A 24,639-nucleotide genomic window follows, 5' to 3' on the forward strand; every position below is an offset into this window, starting at 1 on the left:
TCTGCCTCTGCAAAGCTATGGCATGCATCTTTTGGACTTGTATTCTATTTGTGTGATGCACACCCGCAGGTAGCCTGGTATGCACCAAGCACAAGTAGCACTGTGACATATGGCAATTAACATTTTAAAGCAGTGGCTGCTCCCCCCCGATCAAACCCAGTTTGAATACTGGAGGTATGGAAGCTGTTCCTTTGCTGGGCTTGGAGCGAGCCGTCGGCAGGAACTCGATTAGCCTGCCTAGCTGTGTGAGTCTTGCTTCGTTATGGAAATGTACCAGGACACGTTCAAGTTCAGTTCTGCTCTAAAAGGACATTCTTCAAAAATGGCTTGATGGGCTCCAGTTTCCTGACTGTCCGGAATTCACAACAGACACTCTCCATCTGAATCGCTTCTCCCCACATTTTACTTATTTGGGTTGAGCTATACTGATTATGTATAAATTTGTACAGAGCCACCAAAGCAGAAAGAGCACAGAATTTTGCACAACTGATTCATTCAGATAAGCATGCAAAGCACTTGAACAGGTATCGCAAATCTACATAAACATGCTCTTTTTGATTCCTTATTTTGCTGAACTTTATGAATATTACAGTACAGACAAAAAAACAACAAATAAATAAAAGGCTATAGAAACATAGGTCAATATTTTCGGGATATGGATGCCTCCAAGAATAGCTATCAGTCCAGATTACTGAATTTCAAACTTGCTGAGGGTTATCATTAAAATAAAAGGCAGGCAGACATATCTAAACTAGCTTACAGTTTGCAAAACTATCTAGCAGATTTGGATATGCATCTCACACTAGCTTCAAGAATAAGTAGGAATTAAAATCCCATACAGGACTTCAGAATAAAAAATAGCTCAGAGTTAAGGATCTTTTTTTAGAAAAAGATCTGGCCATTCTTTTCTTTCAAAGAGATGAAAATATTTCAGATTCCCTCTAAGTGATAGAAGCTAGGCACATCAGGGGTTTGGCTAAAATTAGCTTGTTCCTCAAAATGTTTCTGTTATAGGGATGATCGCATAAATTGGAAGAATACTTCTAACTACAGTCCAAGGCAAGAGTAGTCCCAGTGTCTCCAGATAGGATACAAATTTAACTGTAAAAGCCTCATGGAGGATGGTCAGGCATGGAGTATTAATGTACTGAAATGAAGGCCTATTTGAGCTACTGGTAGGCATATCTAACTATAATCTATTTATCTTGGATAATAAAAACAGCAGAGAAAATATAATGCTTGAGCTGCAGTGTATCTTACATGAGCACACTGGCTACTTTGGGTACGTGCTTGGGTGATGAACACATCAGCACTGCTACTGCAACTGGACCTTGCTAGATTAAAGCTAACTCTAAGAACCTCTGCACAGCACATCCCCAAACACAGTGCAAACACATCCTAAAGGACAAAACTACAGATCTACTAGTACAAGGAAGACAGGGAGAGAAACGACTCCAGCAATTGCTACTGAACACTCCAGGAGACAGCATTATCATGAGATGATGTTCACAGAAGCAACTCACCCACGGAGAGGGACAGAGGCTCCAGAGGTGAAGCAGAGTCCTAGACCAGAAGTCTCAGCTCTGTGCCCTGTGGGACGAGTCTGCGCACAGTTCCAGGAGAACAGCTCAAGGAAGAGTTCAAGGAGGAAGAGGTCAATGAGATCCAAGAGGCAGCAGGCATTACATGGTGCTGAGCAGGTTGTTTGCAGCAGGGGGCTCAGAGAAGCCAAGCTGGATACCAACGCTGAGGTTGTCTCCTGCGCTGTGCTCCACGTGACCATGAGGGGCTGGTTAAGTCCCGAGGACAGACCTCGGGGAAGGCTGTCACTGCTGACCTACGATCCCTCAATGCAGCATAACACAAAAAGCTTTCAACAGAGAGAGGTATGACCAACACAGTTGTCTCCATCTTTATGACAGAGAGGAATGGCAAGGACTCTCTTGTAACTAATAAAGACACAGTTCCTCCCAGGTGGCCCTTAGGTTTCTGCTGACAAACATGCCCTGCTCTCCTAATGGGACTGCATCAGTGCTCAGGAACAAGAGAGGTCCTACTCCACCACAGGGCCATCCCAAATCTCCATCCCTTCTCCAATGAGCATGTTGGCAATGGTTTAACCAACTCCAGACGGTTGCCAAGAACTTAGGTCTGCTGCTACTGGGCCACTGAAAAACCTCTGCTCAGCCCTGTACACTACTCAAAAGACATGGCAGTCCTGCTGCAGAGCAGGTTCCCTCCAAGGCTGCATGCAAATTTCCTTCTAGGCCCTGCAAAAAGCAGAAATCCCCTTCAAACAGCTGTATAGAAAAAGCCCACATGACCACCTGAGAAATCTATGGAAGGACAAGGTACTTCCCATTTGCTGCTGGATCACACACTACCAGCCCCATCAGACTTCATGGAAACAAAGAAAAAACTATATTTGATCACTGAAGCCAAAGCAACTGAGTTATCACAGCTCCATGAATCACCACCATCAAGTCAGCCGCAGTAAAAAGTCATGTGTATGCCATTAATCTAAACTGGATTGCATGACTATACCCTGGGCTCCTGCATTTCCAAAACATACACCCTCCCTGCTCAGGCTGGGAAGACATTTCTGCTAATGTTACTGGGCTGATGATGCAGCTGGTTACTGCTCACCCCAGGTGCCAAAGACAGTGGGAACAACAGACATGCAAACACACAGAGATGCTCACTAGCCATTTCATGACAGCCATGTGATTTGTAAAGCACCACTGTTCCCACATCCCTGAATAATTAGAAGAGCTTTTCAACCAGTAAAAAGCACCCACATAAACATCAGACTCAAAATGTGCAATGTCCTCCACAAGATATATATTTTCCTTTCCCCCCCTGCAGAGACTGGGGTTTCATCACTGTAGGATTGGTTGAAAATCTGCCATCCTAACCGTTCTGTAAGAGGAGAAAAATATCCTGTGGAAAGACCCTTCTTTCTGAAAGAAATGCCAACTTTTCGCCAACAGATTAAAAAAAGAAAAAGAAAAACAAAGAAATATATTCTTTTTTTTACTCAGTGAGTTACATTAGCATCAGAAAAAACAAAAACCTAAACTCCAATGTCTTTTACTACTGGCTTTCACCTCTGCTTCCTTTATTAGAGCAGCAGTTTCTAGAGAACTTTTTGGATCTCTGGGAGAAGGGCCAGAAAGCATCCCCCATGCCCTGCAGACTGCGGGGTTCAGATTACTTAGTGGATTATCTCTTTATGATTAAAGGATTTTGGCTCATATTCAGAGATGTTACAGTCCTCCCCATGAGGGGTCCTGCATACTCAAATACAACAGCATTTGATGCCAATGTAAATGTTTGGAGAAAGATGGAGTTAGCCACCGATTTGGGTTTGGCTCAGTATGTTCCTGTGAACAGCTGCTGGAAGGTGCTGGCTGCATGCACAGGGTGCGCACAAGAAGGAAGGGAAGCAAGTACGGACTTGGTTTTTGCTTCGCAGATGCCTCTGTTTCCTGAACTATATGAAAATAAAAAAGAGGCTCATGCCCAGAGGAATATAAGAAATAGTTGATTCCAGCACAGTCCTCAGAGACCTTGCAGTAGAAGCAAAGAAAAAAGTATTTATTTGTACATCTGTTGCCTCCTTTCTTAACCCAGCACCCATTCTATAGAAATATTTATTTTGTGACTCTTCTTGCTCTAGATGTATACAATAAAATGGCATTATTAAGTGAAATAATTCTAAAACAAAACCAAACACATACTGTACCAACCCAGCTTACCAGGAGGACTTCCAAGCCCTCCCTCACAAAGCCTGGCAGAGATAGGGCACTGATGCTTTAGTGGTTATCCCTGTTATCTTTCCACTCTTGTCACAGCCCATGGACTTTCTTCATTCAGCATAAAGCATGTGGACGGAAGAAAGAGGGGAATTGTGCTCCAGAGAGCATGTCTTGCTGGCTGTCACTCCTCCAGTCCTAAGGGGACGGGATTCATAACACTGACTGCCCTGAGCTTAAAAATAACTCAACTGAAGCTGGTTAGAAAGATTTATGTCTTCCAGCAATTACCTTGCTTCCACCCTGTATACCAGCAATCTCCTGACACAGCACTGAAACATCTTTATATTAAGAACAGGGTGTCATCATCCTGTTCGCAAGGGCCATCTTAAACATGATCAGGTGTCTTCACTCCACTGTTTGTATTGAATGCTGGTCTGGACCCTCAGCCCCCACCGTGGCTAGAGAGTTTCTTGTTGCCAAATTAGTCCTCTCCTACACCAATTTTGTCTTTAAATGGCTCTCCCCCTTCCTTGCTGTTCATTCCTGGATGTTGTTCTAGAGAACACCTCTATGCCTTCTCATCCTTCCTTTTGCCAGGCCAACCGGCCCTGAAATCTCCTCCCATACAACAGGCCACCAACCATCTGCCTGCCCTAAACAGCACTGTTCTACTCTGCATTTCCCCTTCTTGAACATCCTGATGTGTCCAGTGCAGTTTCACCTCCTCAGGGTTCCCAACAGGGGAGCTTGCAGTTTCTGAGTGTAAAGCCAGAGGGAGTCATAAAAATATTAACTTGATTGCCTAGGCATTGAAAGGTCAGGCAGCTGCAGGCAGGCAGCCCTGCGTGAAGCCTGATGGGTTGTGTGCAGTTTGGGCTGAAGCAAATCTTCCAGAAGGCTGCCTGTGAGGACAAGCCAGAAACTGCCTTCTCCAAGACTCCTGCTTCTTGCAGAAGGTTTTAGAATCCAGAAGAATTTACCTATATGGTACATTTCTTTGAAGCATGAAGTTGCAGTATCAGGACATCAATGGAATCACGCTGCAAAGAACGTCACCTAGGAATGTAGATGTTCTTCAGATTTCCCAAGCTGCTGGCTGTGCTCCCTCCTACCAAGGCAGCAGTACTGCAGAAATGCTGTCTAGTGGGCAGAGCAAGGAGCTGAGAGTCACAACACTACTAGGATTCATTTGCTGCATATCCTTGAACACACCGTGTTGCTTTGCTCTGCTATATAGCTGGCAAAATACCCCTTAGCAGGAGTCTGCCTGGCAAAACCCACTGCAGGCTGTCCAGTACCAAGGGCATGACAGTTATCCTATCAGGAATGGCTTCATACGGTCTCCACAGTCCACTGCTAGGTGTGGGCCATGGTCTTGCTGAGATAACTACTTTGTAGTTGATGAGTACAAAGGCAGGTAAGTGACCTTGGCTTGCTTAATCATTTGGTCAACTGAAGTTATTTATGAAAGTCTCCATGTGGCCTTTTGCACACGCACCCCTTGTGCCTTTCCCGTGGGCAGACGCAGGTCCTTTTAAGATTCAGGCTGCACACTGGTGAACACTCTGAATGCGAGAGAACTTGCATTTCAAATGCAAAATGAAAATTCCTGATTCACCATTTTATCAGGTGCTGAATATGAACAAGTTTATTTTTTCATATCTATAATTACATGTTTCGAAGGGGCTGGAGCAGCTCTCAGTGAGGAGGGAAGATTTTCTGTGCTAACAGAGAGGGCTCTTGGTTGGACAGCGCAGTGAGAAAAGCACTGCTGGGGCAAGCAGGAATTGATGCTCTCTGGCAAAGCATGCTCTGTTGTGTCTCTCCAAAGTTTTTCCTCAGAGCACAAACAATGTGTGTGTTTTGGGAAGGATCAGAAGGACTGGCCAGGACAAAAACAAAGGTCTTGTCTGGCTTGGAGGACTTTTTGGCAATAGTAATACATTTCTATAATTAGATCAGTTCCAACCCAGGCCAGGAATGAGCAGGGACCAGCAAAAACAGCTGCCCCATTTGAAGCACATTAATGTCTCAGCATTTCCTAGCTAGCAGACAGGCCAGGATTGGCATATTTAATGTCTCATCCCTAGAAATTGTTTCTCGTCAACAAGAAGAGAGAGCACAGAGCAGAAGAAAAGGAGAAAATGCACTTCTGGTATCCCTCCTGATACGTGGCTGTATCCAGGTGTTTGCTTTCAGTATTTCAGTGCCTGCTGCATAGCACAGCCCCTTCATCAGACAGCTGTCGATACTGGGAAAATTGAGTTTTCTCTTAATGAAAGACCACAGCCAATAAGTAATCAGCCAGTGTGCTTCTTACCCCATGATTAATGATCCAGAAGATATTTGTCTTCTGCAGCACTGTAATGGCTCTCCCACCTCTGCAACTATAGGTCTGAGTCACATCTCAAAATGAGAGGGGCACCTAATCTCTAGATTTGACTTAGCTGTATCTCAGAATGGAGGAAATTTGAGGAAAAATTAATCCAACGTGAACGTCACCAGGAGGAGTGCAGTACCACATCACTTTAAACCAAGGTAAGAGAGGGTGGCTGCTAAAAGGGGCAATTCCACCCATTCCTCTCCCCACCTCCCGCTACAACTTGCCTGCAGCTTCCCTCCTGACAGCAGTGGCACTTGTGTGGCCATGTGATGACTCAGCTAAGGGAATTGATCTGACTGAAAATTAACCTTACTGAATTATAATAAGAAAAAAGGTGAGTTTCCTGCTCTGGCTTACTATCCAGCCACACAGAACTATCATCAGCATAGAGAGGGAATATGAGTTTGTGGCCAGAGATGCCGGGAGTGCAGGCCTGTCCCTCTCCGTGGCAGCCCTCACTTACGCTGGAGTGAAGCCACTGAGGAACTGCAACCTTGGTACCACGTTACCATGAGAACAATCTCTAAGTCAGTTCAAAGATTGAATGTGCCCTGCAAACCTCTAACTTGAGCAAGGTTTCTCAGCCTCTCTGGAGAGAACAACACTCTAGGGAAGCTTCTGTCCTTCATTTTAAATTCATCAGATATTTAAAGTAAAACCAAACAAAAAAATCTCATCTTGACACCAGTAAATGCCCCCTGCATGCACAGGTCTACTCAGGAAAGGATGAGAAAGGGAGAACAAACCACACCTGACAGATGAGAGTCATGTTCCTTTATGCATGTCCGGAAAGTGCTCAAATGCTACCACAGACATTTAAAAAACTATAGAGACCCCAATGGGGTCTGAGACTCTAAACAGCAAGACCAACCACTTAGATGAAAGAACCTCTCTTATACTGCACCAAGTGGACTTGAGAAGGAAGCAAAAGGAAATAATCACCTTCAGCCTTTCAACAAACGTCTGAAAATGGAGAGGTAAGAGATGAAAGGAGATCAATACACTTATTACCAAATTAAACTTCCATGAGTAATATTTAGACATCACAGAAGCTGGCATCTTAAGAAGAAGAGAGAAAAAACAGATCAGAAAAAGAGAGAAATCTCCAAAACTCTGTTCTCAGATAGCCACTTCCAGTGGCAATCATGCTAATTGCACACACAAATTAGGCAAACAATTATGAATGCACTTTCCAAAATCAAGCCCCATTTGTGTTACTCTTGCAAGAATTTCCAATCAACAGTTTTTAATTTCAAATACAGAACAGCTTAGTCATCAAAAAGCAAAAGAACGAAGAATATACTGAACATGAAAGGAAAACAATTTCTTCCTTATCTTTCCCACGCTTTTGTAACCAATCCTTCTGAACATTTAAAAGAACATTTTCTGTTGACATAAGCCATAGAATGGCTTTGGTTTAATGAGCTCCTCTCATCTTAAAAATACAGAGATAAAAATGTAAATGGACAATAGAATGTTTCAAGTAACTTTGAAGGGGCTATTATCGAAGTATAAACATGACTATCTACCATCTGACATCCTTACTGCGCTACTAATATTCTTTATAGAAATTTAAATAATTGTTTAAAAGTGTAATTTACTCTTTCACTATTAAAATCATTTATAATTCACCTAGCTTGAGTAATGAAAATACAGTCAGCTTTCCTTCTCTGAATAAGCACAGTTTTAGCAAATCGCTTAGGCACGGGCTTAAAATTAACTAGCTGATTGAGGTCACAGCCCACTTTGCCTATGCATTAGCAGACTGCTGCAGGTGATGTGGAGAGGATATGCAAGCCCCAGGAAAGCTCTGTTTCTCTGAAATCTACCTCCTGAAACATCTCTGTTAATACTTAGTGGTATAAATGACTGCCTTCATGCAGAAGCCATAACTGAGCCCTTTAAAATCAGTACTGTTACTGACTTGCTGTTAGAAACCTTCAGTGAGCAAGACACTCTTTAAGAGAAACAGAAGGACAGGGCATTCACTACCCAGAAATCTATCACTGCTACGTCACAGCTCTTGGCTGGCCACTTTCTAACCCTTCTAGGACTTGGCTTACAGGTTGTACTTAACCCTTAGAAAGCAATTGCCTTCATCTATTTCTTTCTAACAGGCAGTCAACATATTCTCCCTTGTAAGCTTCATTCCTACTGAACCTTAAATACTTTTACGTGAGAAGTTTATAATGCATGGACTTTTAATGGGAACCTACCGAATGACTGGGATTCTCAAATGCTTCTTAAAGCAAGAACGCAAATCTCATCCGTACTTAAAATTCTCACAGTGTATTTTCTGCTAAATACCTAAAATCCCAACTCATTCACCCAGGTCTAGTGTCCAGACTCAGAGTAACATTAAACCACTTCAAAACTTACAGTTCTTCAAAGGTCCGTACAGGTCCTGAGTTAGTCTCACAGCTGCCTTGCAAAGTGGGCATTAGTGTCTCCATGTAACAGATGGGGCAACAAAGGCAGAAGGAGGAATGGTGACACCCAGGATGAAATTACCTGTAGACACCCACAGCCTAAATGTCAGACTGGGCAAATCTCCCCGGTTTCTCCTTTAGTTGGTGGAGATCTTGCCGATACAATCTGTGGGGTTTAAGCTCCAGTTCATCTCATTATGCAGAAGGTGCATACAATAAAGGAGGTCAGTTGTGCCCAGATGCTCTGGTTCCTCTCCTCTGGCTGCGGGGGAGGCCCAGGTCAGCTGCAGAGATCTGCACCGGGGCAGGCAGAAGGTGCAGCATCTCCCCTTTCCTACACGGTTCTGCATATGGTCAGCACTGAACCAACTTTCCTGTTTCTTGCTCTGAGCCATGGGCAGCTGACCTCCACTGCCACTTGTCAGGCACAATCAAGTTGAAAGCATCCAAAAAACAAAAGTGTGTCTCAAGGTGATCTCCCACGCTTCGTCACACACGGAGCTTTCAGCATGGCCATCCTCATCTCCTGACTTGGCTAAATGGCTGACTAAGGCTGTGTCCACACACAGCTTGAGATACCAGTTTAATTACAGGCTTGCAGAGGCTGACAGTTACAGATACACATTATTTGGCCTTAACAGTTGCTTCACTGTCCTGCTCTCCTTGCTGCCACACTCTTTCTTGCTCCCATACCACAACTATTGTCTCTCCACTTGAACTGACCCCACTGTTTGTGAGCACCTGTGGATGGAAGCAGAAAACCGGGAAAAAAAAGCAAAAAAAAAGCCTCATCTTTTTTGGTGCTTGAAACAAACGAAGGAATGAAGGAGTGAGAGGGAACCGGCAAGATGCGAGACCAAAATGCCTATCTATGGCTCCAGGAAATAAATGGAAGAGCTGCTTTTGGCAGCAGGTACTGACGGGTGAGGATGGTAAGTGCTACAGAAAGAAGGAGCATGGGATGCCATGAGAGCCAGTCTGGCTTAGTTCTTCCTGCTCTTCAAAGAGAGACTTCTTGTTCTAGATGCCACACTGAGCTTATGCAATCACTAGGATTTGGATTTATCTAGGATTCAGTTCCCCTCCACATTGGCAAACTGGTTTGTATGATATCTACTTGAGCATTTTGATGGAAGAGTAATGCAGAGATTGGCTGTTTGACAGTGCAACCACTTTTCCCTTCAGCTCTAGCTCAGCCTTTCTGTTAGAGAGCTCAGCATGCACCTGACAGAGACAGAGATGGGAGAACTCACAGGGAAGAACACTAACCAGAGCCACCAGTAAACCCCGTAGTACCTTCCATGCACAAGAATCAGAAAATCATTTGCGAGGGAAGCAAAAGAGGAGGTTTCAGGTCATTCTTCTCTACAACTTTCATGCTATAGCTTATGCATGCTGTTCCGATCCTTTCATTGCAATAAACACTTGAATTACCAGAATTAGGAAAGGCAACAAAGAATTGGAAAAGGCAACAAAGAAGATCAAAGACTCTTCAGCCTGAAAAAGATAGTTTAGGAAGGATATGCTTGAGATTCATCAAATCACAAGTGGCCAGGAGAGGAGGATAGGATCAATCACTCATTAGCTTTTTCAGTGTTGGATCTCAGGAAGGCATCAAACTAAGCTAATAGGAACCAAGTTCAAAACAAAGAAGAGGTGGTTCTTCATGCAACAGGTAACAGATCTGTGGAAATCCTTTCCCACAGGACACTATGATGCTAAAAATTTATGTGGACTCAAGGGATTACATGGAAAAGAAATCCACTGAGAATTACTAAATACACAGAACTATGTCTGGCTCGGAAAGTTTCATATACTGAAAATAGCTAGAAACTGGGAGAGCCTCTGAGGGACATTTGGGCGGCATATCATATTGTTATTTTCTTATTCTTTCCCGAGTATCTGTTTAAGGTGGATGAAGCAAGAATACTGGGCTAGATGGACACTTTATTCTGGCCCAATACAATTGCTCTCATGTTTTTCTGTTAATTGGTGCTGCCTCCATATGGTTTTATGCTGGCCTGTTTCAAAGATGCTTCTTTTCTGCCAAATAATGCTCTCCAGTCTATATTAAACCCAGGGATGATCTGGCTCTGTAACACAACAGTGCTGTGGATAAAACAAAGCTTAAATCGGGAGTAAGACCTGCTTGCTCAAGACCTAAAGAGCAGTTATAAAAGAGCTATAACAGAAGACTGTCTCTTTTCAGTTAGTGGGTGCAAAAGTGCTCACTTGGTAGCAAGCACTTCATCTTTCCTCTGTAACATTTAATCCCAGCAGTGTTTTACCCCCCAAACGAACATTCCCGTAAATAATAGAGAAACACTCTGCCTTTCTCCCCTTCCCAGCAGTGTGTCCCCTTCTGCAGCCAGGGAGCAAAGAAGCAGCAGGGAAAGGCTGATGGGCTCCGAGTTGAGACTTGCACCAAGTTCGGAGCTCACCCAAGTGTGTGGGGGGACAGAGAGAAACCGAATGGGCACCTGCAGGCTGAGCAAGGGCATGCGCACAGCCCTTCCTCCCTGCTGTAGAAGGGAGTCAGGCACACACCTGCCTTTCCAACACACTTCAGGACTCAGCATTTCTCTCTCCGAGTCCTGCCAGGCTTGCTGTCTGTTTCAGGCCTTGTTCAAACAGAATTTCCATATTAAAATGCCTTTTCCTCAGTGAACACGTACCTAGATGATGAGCTCTCCCCACAGTGCAAGGGCACCTTGTGTCTGTACAGCCCCTAGCACAGTGGATTCTGGTCTATGACAAGGATCCTCGGATGCTCTGCACAGCAGACAAGTTCTGTGGGTCTATACAAGAGGAACGTTGTGTATGTACATAAATATTTATTGCTATTATATATTTATTATTATATAAATATTTAGCAGAATATCATTCAGAAATGAAGTTTCCTGACCTTCTCTGGGAGGTTGAAAGATCTCTTGTTGACAGGAAAGTTCGCCTTGCCAGCCAACATGCTAGACAGAGAGGTATTGACCCAAAGGGCTGGAGCTGTGTATGTGCAGGAAGGAGGCTCTCATTGGAGTGCTCTGAGCAAGACCCGTTGCTTGTCAGGAATGCCAAACAAGTACAATATTAATTCACAAAAGTGTATCAGCAAAAAAGGACATGCTCCCACTCAACGGTACTTCTTATTCATGCTTGACATACTGTCTGAAGGAATTCTATTGTTCTAATTCACCTTTACTAAACTCAGAAAAGATAAAAAGCACAGTCATGCCACTTTCTTGGCCAAGGTGCTGTGAATGAGCTGCAGAGCAGTAGCAGATCTCTAGCAAGATGTTGTAAGATGTGTGTCAGCCATTTATCAGGCTAGGTGGAGGCAGGAAAGGAGCATTTCACTTACTGAACAGTCTGTAAACTACTAGAGAACATGAATTATATTCCCAGAGCTGTCTCTTCAGGTTAAGGGTAAGAATCACAGAATCACAGAATCGCTGAGGTTGGAAGGCACCTCTGGAGATCATCTAGTCCAACCCCCCTGCTCAAGCAGGGTCACCTAGAGCATGTTGTACAGGATCGCATCCAGGCGGGTTTTGAATATCTCCAGAGAAGGAGACTCCACAACCTCTCTGGGCAACCTGTTCCAGTGCTCTGTCACCCTCACAGTGAAAAAGTTTTTCCTCATGTTCAGATGGAAGTGTCTGTGTTTCAGTTTGTGCCCATTGCCTCGCCTCCTGTCGCTGGGCACCACTGAAAAGAGTCTGGTCCCATCCTCTCGACACCCTCCCTTCAGATACTTGTACACATTGATAAGATCTCCTCTCAGCCTTCTCTTCTCCAAGCTAAACAGGCCCAGCTCTCTCAGCCTTTCCTCATAAGAGAGATGCTCCAGTCCCCTAATCATCTTTGTAGCCCTTCGCTGGACTCTCTCCAGTAGTGCCACATCCCTCTTGTACTGGGGATAGTAAAGGACTCATCACAGAAACTCCAGCAAACCCAGAAACAGAGGAAAAAGTAAACTGAGTTTCTTTGTCTTATCCATAAAAGGTAAATCCCAGTCATCTGAGATAACAGCAGTGGGAAGTTTAGCCATACTTGAATATTTATATACATATTTGTCTGAGCAACTGACCAAATATTTACAAAGATTATATCCTGCCTACACAGAATAAAAATGCCTGTGGAAATTAGCCCATCAATACATTTAGCCCCACCAATACCACAACTGGAATACGTCTACGCTATTTCTAAACTCAAGAAGTGGGTAAGTAAAGGGTCTGGGCACACAGAGCTGTGAGCAAGGTCAGCACTGTGCACTAGGACATAGGAAGCTGCTCCCAAACTATTACAGGCTTCACTTGAATTTCTGCTGCTGCAATTTCACTTGAAGTCAGATCCACTTACACATGCTGTGACTGCTGTTGGATTTTGTTTATAGAAGCTCATGGTCCACACGCTGCTGTGAGACCAGAGCCTGTTGTGTCAGGGCCATACATACACAAAACAAAAAGCTGCTGTCTCCACCAGCAAAAAAATGACCAAGGATGAAGTTAAGCAATGGCAACAGTCAGTCACAAGAATCCGGGAAAACAACAGCAGCACGTTGGCTGCCAGCATCCCACCAGCAGTGTAATTGTTATAATTCTGTTTCACACTGTGACAAAAGAGGAAATCCAGAACTTGAGGAGGAATTTGCAGCATAGACGACTTGGACACACTTTTCCAGGGGTCATTTCTAAACTCATTAACATCCTAGAGACACTAGAGCATATCAATGTGGCAGTATCACTGACATACTTTTGATTCTTGTGCTTTTCCAGTTTGATTTGTTTAATCGTGTGCAGATCCACCCCAAGCTCTGCACACAAGGCTGCTGTGGCCTGTCCCTCCCTTCCAGAATACCTTAGATTGCTCCCAGTAAAGTTCCCTATCCTGAAAAGTCACTAGACTAAGGCCGAGCATGGAGCACAGAGTTGGGAACTTTTACCCACAAAAAAGCACAGCATTTCTTGCTAGTATTTTTTTTTTTTTTAAGACCCTGTTCCATGAAAAGTCACCCTTTCTCCAACCCTCTTCCTTAGCATTCTCAGCTCCTTATTCCATCCTCTTGTTCATGTAGCCCTCCTGCACTGTCCATGTCTTCTCCGCCCACTGTGTGTCCAAGTTTTGCCTTTAAACCCTTCTCCATGCTTTTGCATGCCCACACATATCCACTTTCCTGCTCCAGGGCCTTTTTCCCCACAGACCCATCCCTTCCTCTGCACCCTTCCCATGTTCCCTGCAGGGTGCACTTGCATGATCGGTGCCCCTCCAGTACTTGCGCACCCTCCCAAGCTGTCCACAGTGGCATGTGTGGAGACAGATCCAGCCAGCCAGGCCACCAGTTGGGCACTGTGAGGAAGCAGACTATAGCACTCCTGCACTACAGAGCATCCTGTGCTCTCTGGGGGAAAGTATCTAATAGCGAAGAACTGTCACTAGTATACCAAAGAAATCTGTTTGAGAAGACACCTTAGAAGACAGGGTGAAAACCAGGACTAAAGGGACTAGATTTGTCATAGCCACAGCACAAGACAGGGTATTTTCTTGTTCTCTCAACCCCTTGTCATATCCCCCAGTGGATATCTCAGCAAGTGGATATCAGGGTCTACAGTCCGGGGGATATGGCCAGTGCATTTCCCAGAGGAAAGACTCCTGACCTACAAGAAGTAGGATGCCCCAGCTGGTCCCAGGCACAACAGTAACTTTTTTATAAAAAGAGTTGCTAAGAAACTACCAGGACACACAAAAGAACAGAGAGCAGAAACTCCCCACCATAGCCAAGCTATGACTTCAGTCAAGTCACTTCATCTCACTGTATTTACTATTGCCCACCCATCCCCTCGGCAACACAAGGCAGTCTGATTAGGGCTGAGCGGCGTGATTGCTGTGCTATGCACAAGTGAGTTTTCAAGTGAACAAAAGGCTGCTAATGCACATTAAAGCAGGAAGAAGACACTAATAAGGAAACAGTTAATTATTTCATCTTTTTTAAAACAGGATTTTTCCTATTCTTTCTACTTATCTGAAACAAACAAAGCTATGAGGGAATAGAAACAATTCCAGAGACAATCCAAGATTTGGATCCTGGAAACATTCAGTGTCGAATTCTGGAAAACAAAACAATGATAATGACTCACACTGGGCCTGTGGGTGGCTCATCACAAAATTAGCAGCAGCTTCCATGCTCCCAGCTGAGATTGGCTTTGCTGGGTTGTTTTCACAGATCTCCAGGACTGCAATTTAGCACATGCAAATAGGCCCAGCAGCCAATCGCAGTCACAATACTAGAAAGGCATAAACATGCCATTTAGAAAAATGCTTTGCCATACAAAACATGATTACCTCCTTCCACACCATTTCAGGCTAAGGGAAGAAATGCTATTTTTATTATTAAAAGCTACATATCTCTTTTCCTCCACGGGGAAGAATCTATTTAAAGGTCTTTTAAGCAAACATCTATTCATACAACTGAAAGCTTTGTGTAGTACTATCACAGAAGCAATCTTATCTAGCTTTCAGAGCCCGCTGAACTTTTGATAATATCTGTACCATCTGGATTTAAATGTCTGCAACTAGCATCTGACCAGTAAAAAAGGAATACTTTACTTCTGGAAAGCAGCAGAAAGGGCTGTGGGAAAAAAAGTGGACTGGTTTGGAGAAGGAGGGCTGACAACACTAGATCATTCTCATAGACAAGAAGCATGCAGAATTTCAGTTTCTTTAATGAACAGGACTTTTCAGCTGGGAATTCACAACTATGAATATCTCCAAGGGGTCTACTGAGCAGAAAGTAAGCCTACTATCAATAATCTTAAATCTGCTGGACAAAGAAAATTGGAAGAATTTTAGGGATGAAACATATTAAAAAGGCTGAAAGCCACTTATCTAAAACAAGGATTCTGTTAAGTAGTCAAGCACATGATCATCTTAAAATGGGATGAGGTGCGTGCATAGAGTTACATGTGCACTTAAACGGTTCACTGAACTGAGACATACCTCCGGAAATACTCCTTGGTCTTTGAGTGGACATAAACTAATGATCTTCACACAGTTCTTAAGCTGAAAGCATTTGCTCTGAAAGTCACCAGCTTTAAATATCTGCTTATGAGCCTGGATTCTTTTGTTACTTTTACACTGGGAAAATAATAATGCAGAAGACAGTATTTCATATGTGTTGTTTTTCAAGAAAATTGACGGAAAAGCAGGGAAAATTTTTCATAAAGTTCTTGGTTAACATTTCCCACTCTGACTTACAGTTTATAACTTGTCACAGTTGTGCATGGTGTTTAACTCAGACAAATTCTTCCTCTTCACTTTGATTTGGGAGGCGGAAGAAGTTAAGCTTCATGTCCTTTGCACAACCCTGCAAATCTCCAAATGAAAACTGCTCTACAACAGCCAACTTTTGCTTCAGAGGGTTGTCTATCATCATGATTACAGCTGCTTAAGAAAATTCAGAAGAATCTTATTTTGCTTGAATTTGCTAATGCATTGAAATCAACAGATTTCACAAACATGGTTCAATATTAGTGGTGCTCTGGTAGAACCCAGGCAATTTTCAAGACCTAGAAGACTGGTCAAGATCCTGCAATTCCAGATACTCAGCTCTACAAGCCTAGGGTCGGTATCATCTAGGGCCAACAACTATTTACTAGCCAAACTACCTTAACACCACAGGCAAACTCCAGACCTGCACTCACTTTTGGAGATTTCTGAAATATTTAATGCAAACTGACCAATAAAATCCTGCATGAAATCAAAGACTTTCCTTCACATAACTACACATATCTAGCTGGGAACCCTTAAAACAGAGCTACATGTGTACAACTTTAAGATCATTATAATATCCATCTCTGAACTTCTGTATGATAGAAACCAAGAAATTTCACCGAATAGGAACTCTGTCAAATCCATCATTTCTAGACCAGCCAGAAGAGATCTTTTACAGAGACACAAGCACAGTGGGCTTCCAGGACAGATGCTTAGTGTATGTCTACATGAGAAGGTTACTTCAGAATAAAGGAAAGTGTGGATTTAAAATGCTATAGCTATTCTTGAATAATACCCTAGAGAAGTGCTCCTATTACAAAATAAAAAAGAATTTTCACGGTTTTGCTTAATTCATTTCCCAGGTGAATTAAATTAACTCAGACAAAAATATTCTTTCAGCTTGCATGTAAGAGTCAACAACAGGAATTATCCTGAAATAGCACATGTTCTTGATTTTCATTGGTCAACAAACATTAGTTTTCCAAAGACACACGATAGGAGGAGGGAACCTGAGGAAAATGGACCTGGGGACACTGACGTGCTCCGAAAAGTGGCATAGGGTAGCAGCAAGGGACCTGGTGTAGGAATGAAAAGATGCTGATGCCTCCCAGCACAACATCACTGCCTAGGTATTTTCAGCCTTGTGACCAGCTCTCATCTCCATTTCACTGACATTAAGTCACCTTCCCCATCTCCCACCACCAATACACAGTCTGTGCTTTAAACTGCCACATACCACAGAGGTTCTCAGAGTTTGCTAAACTCAGCAAGGAGTTACGAGTTTTACAATTTGTCGCTTACACACACAGACCTATTACTTCCCTAATTTGAAGCTGACTGTATAGCATACGCTATACACTATTACCTGCTGTCTACCTGAGTAAGCAGCAATGAGAAAATTGTTCCAGAACTGGTACATACAAATAAAGTGTGCATGAATGCACAGATCACTACGCAAAAAAACCCAAAGAATGCTTGTTTTGTTCATAAGCCAAATGTTACTTTTGAATAGGCAATTGTACATCTTATGCATGTGACTCCATTTGCATCTGCACGTGCACACACTGCAGGCACATTATGACAGTGCCCCAAATAGTCTCACGACAAACACAAAGATATGCAGAGGCAGTAACAGACAGGCTAATAGCGGAGGCACCGTCTGACGCTGCCTGCCTGGACAGAGTACTTATTCCTATTGCCCCAAATATCAGGCTCAGTATTGCGATGCTTACAGAAAGACAAAAACCTGCTGTGCCAAACATCATTTTAATTTGCCATAAAACTAGTATCAACCAGCCTATTTCCAGGAACATCTCCGAATTTTACCAGTGTGAAAGTCCCAGTGAAGCCAAGTCCAAGGTTTACTTTCAATATGAGCTTAATTTCTACTGAAGGCATTGATTCACAAAATAGGAATTTACACTGAGAAGCACTCTTATCTGAATTTTCTGGGAACAGATCAGAATCTATAGGTACGACTAGGCCTATGGTACTGAAAATAAAACTGAAAACACATTATCGCTAGATACCTTCATACCAGTTGATGTAATGACATGAGAAATATCTGTGATTTTAGCAGTCGTGCATCTCGCAGATCAGTCTCTACAGAAGTCAAGGGCAGAATAAGTATGAGACAGAACCACCAATACAGCTAAATAACAGGTCATTATGGAGGAGGACTGAACACTCACTAGCAGAAAACTCCATACTGCTACTAAGGTAGCCTATGGGGACAGGGCCTTTTGCATCCAGCAGTTGCAAACCAGGTACAGGTCACCTGAAATGTTTTTTTTACAAGTCCATTCACATTTATAACACCAATACAATCATTTTCTGATGTTTACCTTGAACTTCACAGCATAGTAGCAATCTATTTCATAACGTTGACTTGGAAGCCAAAAGCAAAATCAATTCTGGAATGGCAAACCATACATTCCAAACAAAGGGGAAAAGGTGTTCAGAAAGAAAATAAATGATCTAAAATGCCGAAGACTTTAAAAAAAGTAATTACAACCACATCAACCAGAGGAGAAACGCCTCTGTGCATGCAATACAATTTTGTGCATGCAATACAAAGCTTACAACTTCTAAAACTCAGATAAGAAGTGAAGCGCCTAGAAGAAGATACAGGACATCATTGGGCCAAAATACTTGCAAAAAAACGCAGAAAGGGTTAGGAATACATTTCTCACTGCATATTGCCATGAATTACTTTTATCACCGTGGTGCCTTAGAGAACTATCAAACCCCATTTTGCAAAGTGCTGCTCAAACAGAACCAAACAAGTTGGTCCCTGTAAAAGAGAACTCAGTCTAAGGTAAATGGTGGCAGACCACCGAAGTGGAGAGCGAGAAAACAACAGGCTACAGCTAGCAGTAAAGGCTAGAGATCTTAGCTTAACAGTGGCATAAATCTTGTTAAGCTTTTTGTTGGCATCATAACAGAGCTGCACAGTAACCTGCAACCACCTGCAAAACTTTACTGTTTTTCTTCAAAGTATTATACATTATTTTTTATCAGAGTGGTCCAGGGCTCTGATTCACACAATATGTGCATATGAGTCAGATTTTAAGCACATAGTTACATCCCTGTAACTTCTCTGAATGAGACAAAAACGTAGATGGGAGGAGGATGAAGGGCTTGGTCATCCTAACATGTAAATTAAGTACATAAAACGCCAAATGGATTGGCATAAACATCCTATATCAGTGTAACTTGTCAGATGGGAGGGTCAAGGGCGTATAAGTGGCTCACAGTACTACGCCACTGCTGTTGCAGTCTGTATTTTCACGGTCCCTACTCCCCTGCAACATCTCTGACTAGTAGAGCCCCCCTGCAGTGCCATGCTGGGCACTACACTACACACTTTGGGCTGTTATGGGAATATACATAAAGCTCCTCAGGTATGCTGACCTTTTGAAGAAGCAGCAAGGTCTTCTCTCCTCCAGCAGGCCTAGCCTATGGTGACCTCTTTCTTGTTGGTAGCTTTCATTTTTGTTGCAGGTTTTTTTGAGAATATAAAGCCCAAACTTAATGGAAAGGAAAAAAATACAGATAGGAAGAAGGACTGTATTTTAGCAGTCTGATTCAAAGTAACAAGCCCCATCTAGAGTGCTCAGGCTTGTGGTGTGGGGATAGTACCTAGGGAACACGGCCAGTTAGAGATAACACAGATCATTCCCATGGACCGCCTCCTTACAGCACAACATCAAGAAGTCCACAGACAGCATAACGTTCAGTATCACCCAGTGAGAGCAGGAGAAACAAGGAAAGATACACTCACTATATATCCACCAAGTATGCCCTAGCACAGAATACATCAGTAAAACCAAACCAGCTCAAGGGGGCAATCATTCGGACACTATCACCGGCTTCTAGTTCAATGAAGTTATAGCCTAGCATATTCTAGTGGAGTGGGTACCACCACATTTTCACCAGGAGGTTATCGTACTCTTTACTGCCCCAAGTTTCCAAATGACACAAAACAAACATTCACACGTGTGACTCTGAAGAAAACTCTTGTATCATTTTCCAATGAGATCAGAATAACTTGTGTGATACTTCCAAGCACAGCCACAATTTGTTCTGTCCACAATTGATCTGGACAGATCTTTCTTCAAAGTAGAGCAGAAGATAGTTAGTTTCCAGGGAGCCAAGCCCACCCTTTCGTAGATTACCCATACCTCTCCTATTCCTACCAGCCAGTCATGGCCAATGACCTGCACACACAAGTGTCTGTGTGGGAGAGAAGGAGGCTACTGAGGCATAAACAATTGGCCCTAGCCATTAACAAATTCTCCTTAGCTGGGCCAAAAGGGAATCCAGACTACCTCAGCAACAGTGCTCCCCAAACAGCCTTTCTTTTCAATGGACAGTACCAAGTATTTACGTAGGAGGTGTGGAAATTTTTCTGCTCTGAGACCAAGGTCTCAGATAAGGAAACAACACAAGTGGTATTTTGAAAGATATCACTATAAGCATCCAGTGCCCAAATATTACAACAGTCAGGGTTCAATAGGTAGTCCTAGCAGAAAGCCAAGTAGGAACTGAAACTCAATCAAGCTCAAAGAAGCAGGGTTAGTGCTATAACCTCCACAGAGTATTAAATAATAACAACATGGGATTTCTTTCTATGCTCATTTACCCAGCATCATAGAAATGGCAGGTCAGTCTCCTGAAACATTTGTGGTACAAAGACAGCCACAGAGATACCAGTTAAGGGACTTCAACAAGACCACCCCAAAACTCAGAGGCAGCACTGTACCAAACTAAGGCACTCAGGCACTTAGTCTCTTCAAAAAAGCGCTCAGCTACAGCTCAAGATCAAGCACATCCTTCAGCCCTTCACCCCACTTTGCTCCCCATCCTGATGCAGCCTCCAACACTGCTCCCTCCCTAGCAGGCTGGGAGCCGAGAGGGGTTCAAGGTGGCTCCCAGCCCCCTGCCAGGGGCAGCCTTTGCTCCTAGGACCATCTCCATCTGAGGACACGTTTAAGCTCCCCCACACTTCAGCCAGGAAAATGCTGCTACAACAGACAGCGTAGGGAGCTCTTGCAATGGGCTGCAGCACCTAGCCTCGGAGTTGCACAGGGCTGTGGGGCAACGCGGGACAGCTCGCTCCCGCCCCGGCCGGGTGGGGATGGGGGACGCGAGTGGGCTGGGGGCCCCGGTGGGCTGGGGGCCGCAGGTGGGGTGAGGGCCGCGGGTGGGGGTCAGCACCGCGGACAGCGCCCGGCCCCTGCCGGCCACCTGTGCGCTGCGCCGGGCAGGGCCGGAGAGGAGGAGGAGGAGGAGAAGGAGGAGGAAGAGGACGAAGGCGAGGAAACGGGGCCAGCCCAGGCCGAGCGGCGTCCGGCCAAGCAGCGCCCGGGCGGGCGGGCGGGCGGGGAGGCGAGGGCGGCGGGGACAAGGACGCGCTCTCCCCACCTGGGCTGTGGCTGGATCTCAGGCGCCTTCCACAGAGACACTGCAGCATATGCGAGCCTTTCTCCAGGAGAAGCCCAAGAATCCTCATGGATTTCACTTTGTGGCGCCCTCCCGCTCCTCGGAAAAGGGACCGGCCCCGGGGGCGGCCAGCTCTCAGCGGCGGGCCGCCGGCCCCCCTCGCCGCCAAACTTCCCGGCCCATCGCCGCGGCCCCGCCGCGCCGCGCCCGGAGCGGCCCCAACGCCACTTCTTGGGACTTGGCCGCCCGGGAGGAAAGGCTCCGCCGGGAAGGGGGTCGGGCTAGCTGGAAGGACGTCAAGCCCTAGAAACCCAAGCGGCCGGCTCCCGGCCCTGCCCCCTGCCGGCAAAGCCCCCGCCGGGAGCGGAGCCGCACCGCCGCCTCGCCCGGCAGCCCCGAGCCGCCGCCTGGAGCCCCCGCTGCCGGCGGGCCGGGAAGAGCCGCGGGGCGACCGGGTTAAGGCAGGCGGCAGCGCTCGCTCATCCTCGCCGTCCCCGATGCGCCGCCCTCCGCCGGCGCGGAGAGCCGCCGCCAGCCCGGCCCCGGCCCCGGCCCCGCGGCGGCCGAGGTGCCCAGTCCCGCCCCGCCGGCGGCGGCGCCCCGCCCCGGGGCGCGGAGCCCCGCCGGGAGGCAGGCAGGCAGGCAGGCAGGCAGCCCCGCCGCGGGCCCGGGCCGACGGGCCCCCCGATCCCTGCCCCGCCCGGCACGGAGGGCGCCCTGCGGGGCCGGGCCGGCTCAGGTCGCGAACGCGCCGTGCTTAGCCCGGAGCGCAGCGTGCAAGGGAAGCCGCCACGTGCGGGAGGCGCCGAACACGGCCTTTTGGGGGCTCCCCGGGTGGCTGGGCTGGTAACAAACACACAGCTTGTCTTAAATCACCGGTAGGAGTGCATACCAAGAAGCAGGGGGCTCAGTATAAACACACTTTGCAGTAGAAGGTCTCCTTATTTACGCTTACGGAATCCTAAAGCAATAGCTTTTTGCAAAGGTCACTCCACTGAAACTGAAGGTTCATTTCATTTTACCCATTTTTAAACCCCGGTAGTTAGGCTGTTGCAAACTCAAGTCAGGCTAAGGCAGAGCCCATGTTTCACAGGGAGGGCAGCTGTAAAAAAGTTCTTCTGAGAGACTAGGCTTTGATTCATGAAATTCCCCAGCTCAGAACCCACCACACAGACCATACCAGAGCACAGAAAGCCCCTCAGAGGAAATAGTATTAATGTACAGAAAACTCTCAAAAGAACTCTTTCACCTTAGTAGACTGTAATACTCCAATGAAAGGCAGCTGCCTCTGGGACAAGCCTGAACCTGTACTCACCCTTGCGCTGAGGCAATTTCTTCCTGGATTACCTTGTGCTCAAGCAGGGTTAATCTGCTTCTGCACTGGCTTTGAAAGCCACCTCTGCTCTTGCTCCTCCTGGCATATGGCTAAAAGGGCCAGGCACCTCTGACCAGCCTGTGAGACAGTTTTTCCAGAGAGTGCACTTGAGATGCAACAGGCTTTTAGCTGGCACTCCGTACAGACATGAGTGTGTAGATATAGTCTGAATTTTTAACTCTTGCTAGGATATCTCAACTCAGAACTATGAGGAACGAGGCATAGTCAGCATAATATAGGGTGCAGCAGTGGTTTGCTCAGTAGGAATCCCACTAGGATGGAACAGGAAACTATAAAAAAACACGGAGATACGAGTGTCCAGGGGCATAGACAGGCATAGAAAAAGAAACGCTGTCCTAGTATGACACTTTGCTGAGGACTTGTGGCAAAATCAATGTTTGTGAGAGCACCTGAGTCTTTTGTGCCCCCAGTAAACACCCTACACTTCATTTTCTTCTAGAATAGGATTTAAAAAAGCAATGAAAATGCTACATGTTTCATGAAATAGAAGCTCTTATTTTCTAGTCAGCTCTGCTTAGTACATCAAAAACAGCACATAGCTAGAAGGAAAGCTAGCAGCACAGAGTTCAGGAGCATTAAAAGAATGCACAGGTAGCAAGGATGCCAGGGATTAGTTATTAAATGAACTCAATTTGTTGTGTAGTACTATGACTTGGGCTGAAAATCATCACTCTTGTATGCCTTGGTTCATAAACTATTTTACAGAGGACCTTGAAAGCTCACCATGTCACAGAATAAAATGAAACTGCCCTTCTCCCTTGTCTCTTCATGTCCCCACATACCCAGGACCATTGCTCCAGCTACATTCCTTAGTAATGTCTGTTCTGTGGTAAACAGAGAAGATTGCTGTGCCATGTCTGGGCAGACACCAAACTGAGACTACAGCTGTTACCTCTCCTCTTCCCCCATGGCTGTCTCAGGTCTCTGCCATACCTGACCAGAGAGCAAGAACGCCACTGGAACTGGGACAGAAGCAGTTTACACAGTGAAGCTCTAAAATACAACTGGTGGTTCTCCATACTCCTGTAACAGCGCACACAAAAAAAGAAAAAAAAAAAATCTCTTTCTGCAAATGCATCAGCAGCATGTTTGAGATGAGAACAATTCTGGATCTGCCAGATCAAGGACAGTACAGCGAGATCTGAAGTCAAGGTGCCCTCCTTGCTTAGCAGCCAATGCAGAGCTGTAAATGAGGGGGCTCTGATTTCGAGAAGCCAATGCTGAAGTGCAGCACCATAAGGTACCCGGGGATGCACTGGTATGTTTTATGTGTTGGCTAGCCTAGGAGTTGTGAGGCACTATGACTTCGACATGGGAGGACAAGTGTATTAGATATGATGCACAGGTCTGTAAAAAGAAGAAAAAGAAACTGCAACAAGCAGCTGAGACCTCTGTTTATTAGAACAGCACAGTTTTTCTTAGAATTACCTACTCAGAATAATCCATAAAATTACTAACAAAATAATCCCCACTTCTTTGGAGGGTTTCAAAATCACTTGCTAGCAATGCTGATAATCTAAAGGTGGTAGGTTCTGATCTGTCAGCAGTCTTGCCTTTGTGTGGTGGGTTTCAGGTGTCAGAGCAAAGGAGAGCAGAATCAAACCAGTGAAAAGAGTGAATGAGTGTTATTTGGCATTTCTAAAGGAGGGGCATGAGGACTGCAATGAGCACCTCTTTCAAAATGAGTAGATTGAAGTAAGTTTAAGCAGCAAAATAGAAGCATAAAAATGGCAAAGGATGATACTTTAGGAACTGTGGTGCATATGACTGAAGTGTGCACATGCCACAAAATAATCAGTAATATCATGTACCCAGTTTAGTAAATCTTAACCTAGTAAAGAAATCTTATTTAGAAAGATAAATGGAGCTGATATAAATCAAGATATTGCTGGATGAGTTAATTCATTTTAATCCAAAACTAGGCAAAACAAAATTGATTTCTCTGTAAAGGGCCAGCACATATCC

The 24,639-nt window shown here is 45.0% G+C and overlaps 1 protein-coding gene across 2 annotated transcripts in view; it reads right to left on the reverse strand.

The window, feature by feature from the left end:
• The window catches only part of FGF12 (fibroblast growth factor 12), a 247,446-nt gene that overhangs the window by 137,717 nt on the left and 85,090 nt on the right, over positions 1 to 24,639 (reverse strand). The window contains exon 1 of one of the 2 annotated variants that reach the window (XM_067301795.1): positions 21,261 to 21,545. The exons of the other annotated variant lie outside the window; for it this stretch is intronic. Within the exon in view, the coding sequence (XP_067157896.1) occupies positions 21,261 to 21,348 (88 nt within the window). The 5' untranslated portion in view covers positions 21,349 to 21,545. Of the gene's footprint in view, positions 1 to 21,260; positions 21,546 to 24,639 lie in introns of those variants that run through there. 2 annotated transcript variants of the gene reach the window in all.

Source organism: Apteryx mantelli, chromosome 9 (assembly GCF_036417845.1).
Source record: "Apteryx mantelli isolate bAptMan1 chromosome 9, bAptMan1.hap1, whole genome shotgun sequence".
NCBI lineage: Eukaryota > Metazoa > Chordata > Aves > Apterygiformes > Apterygidae > Apteryx > Apteryx mantelli.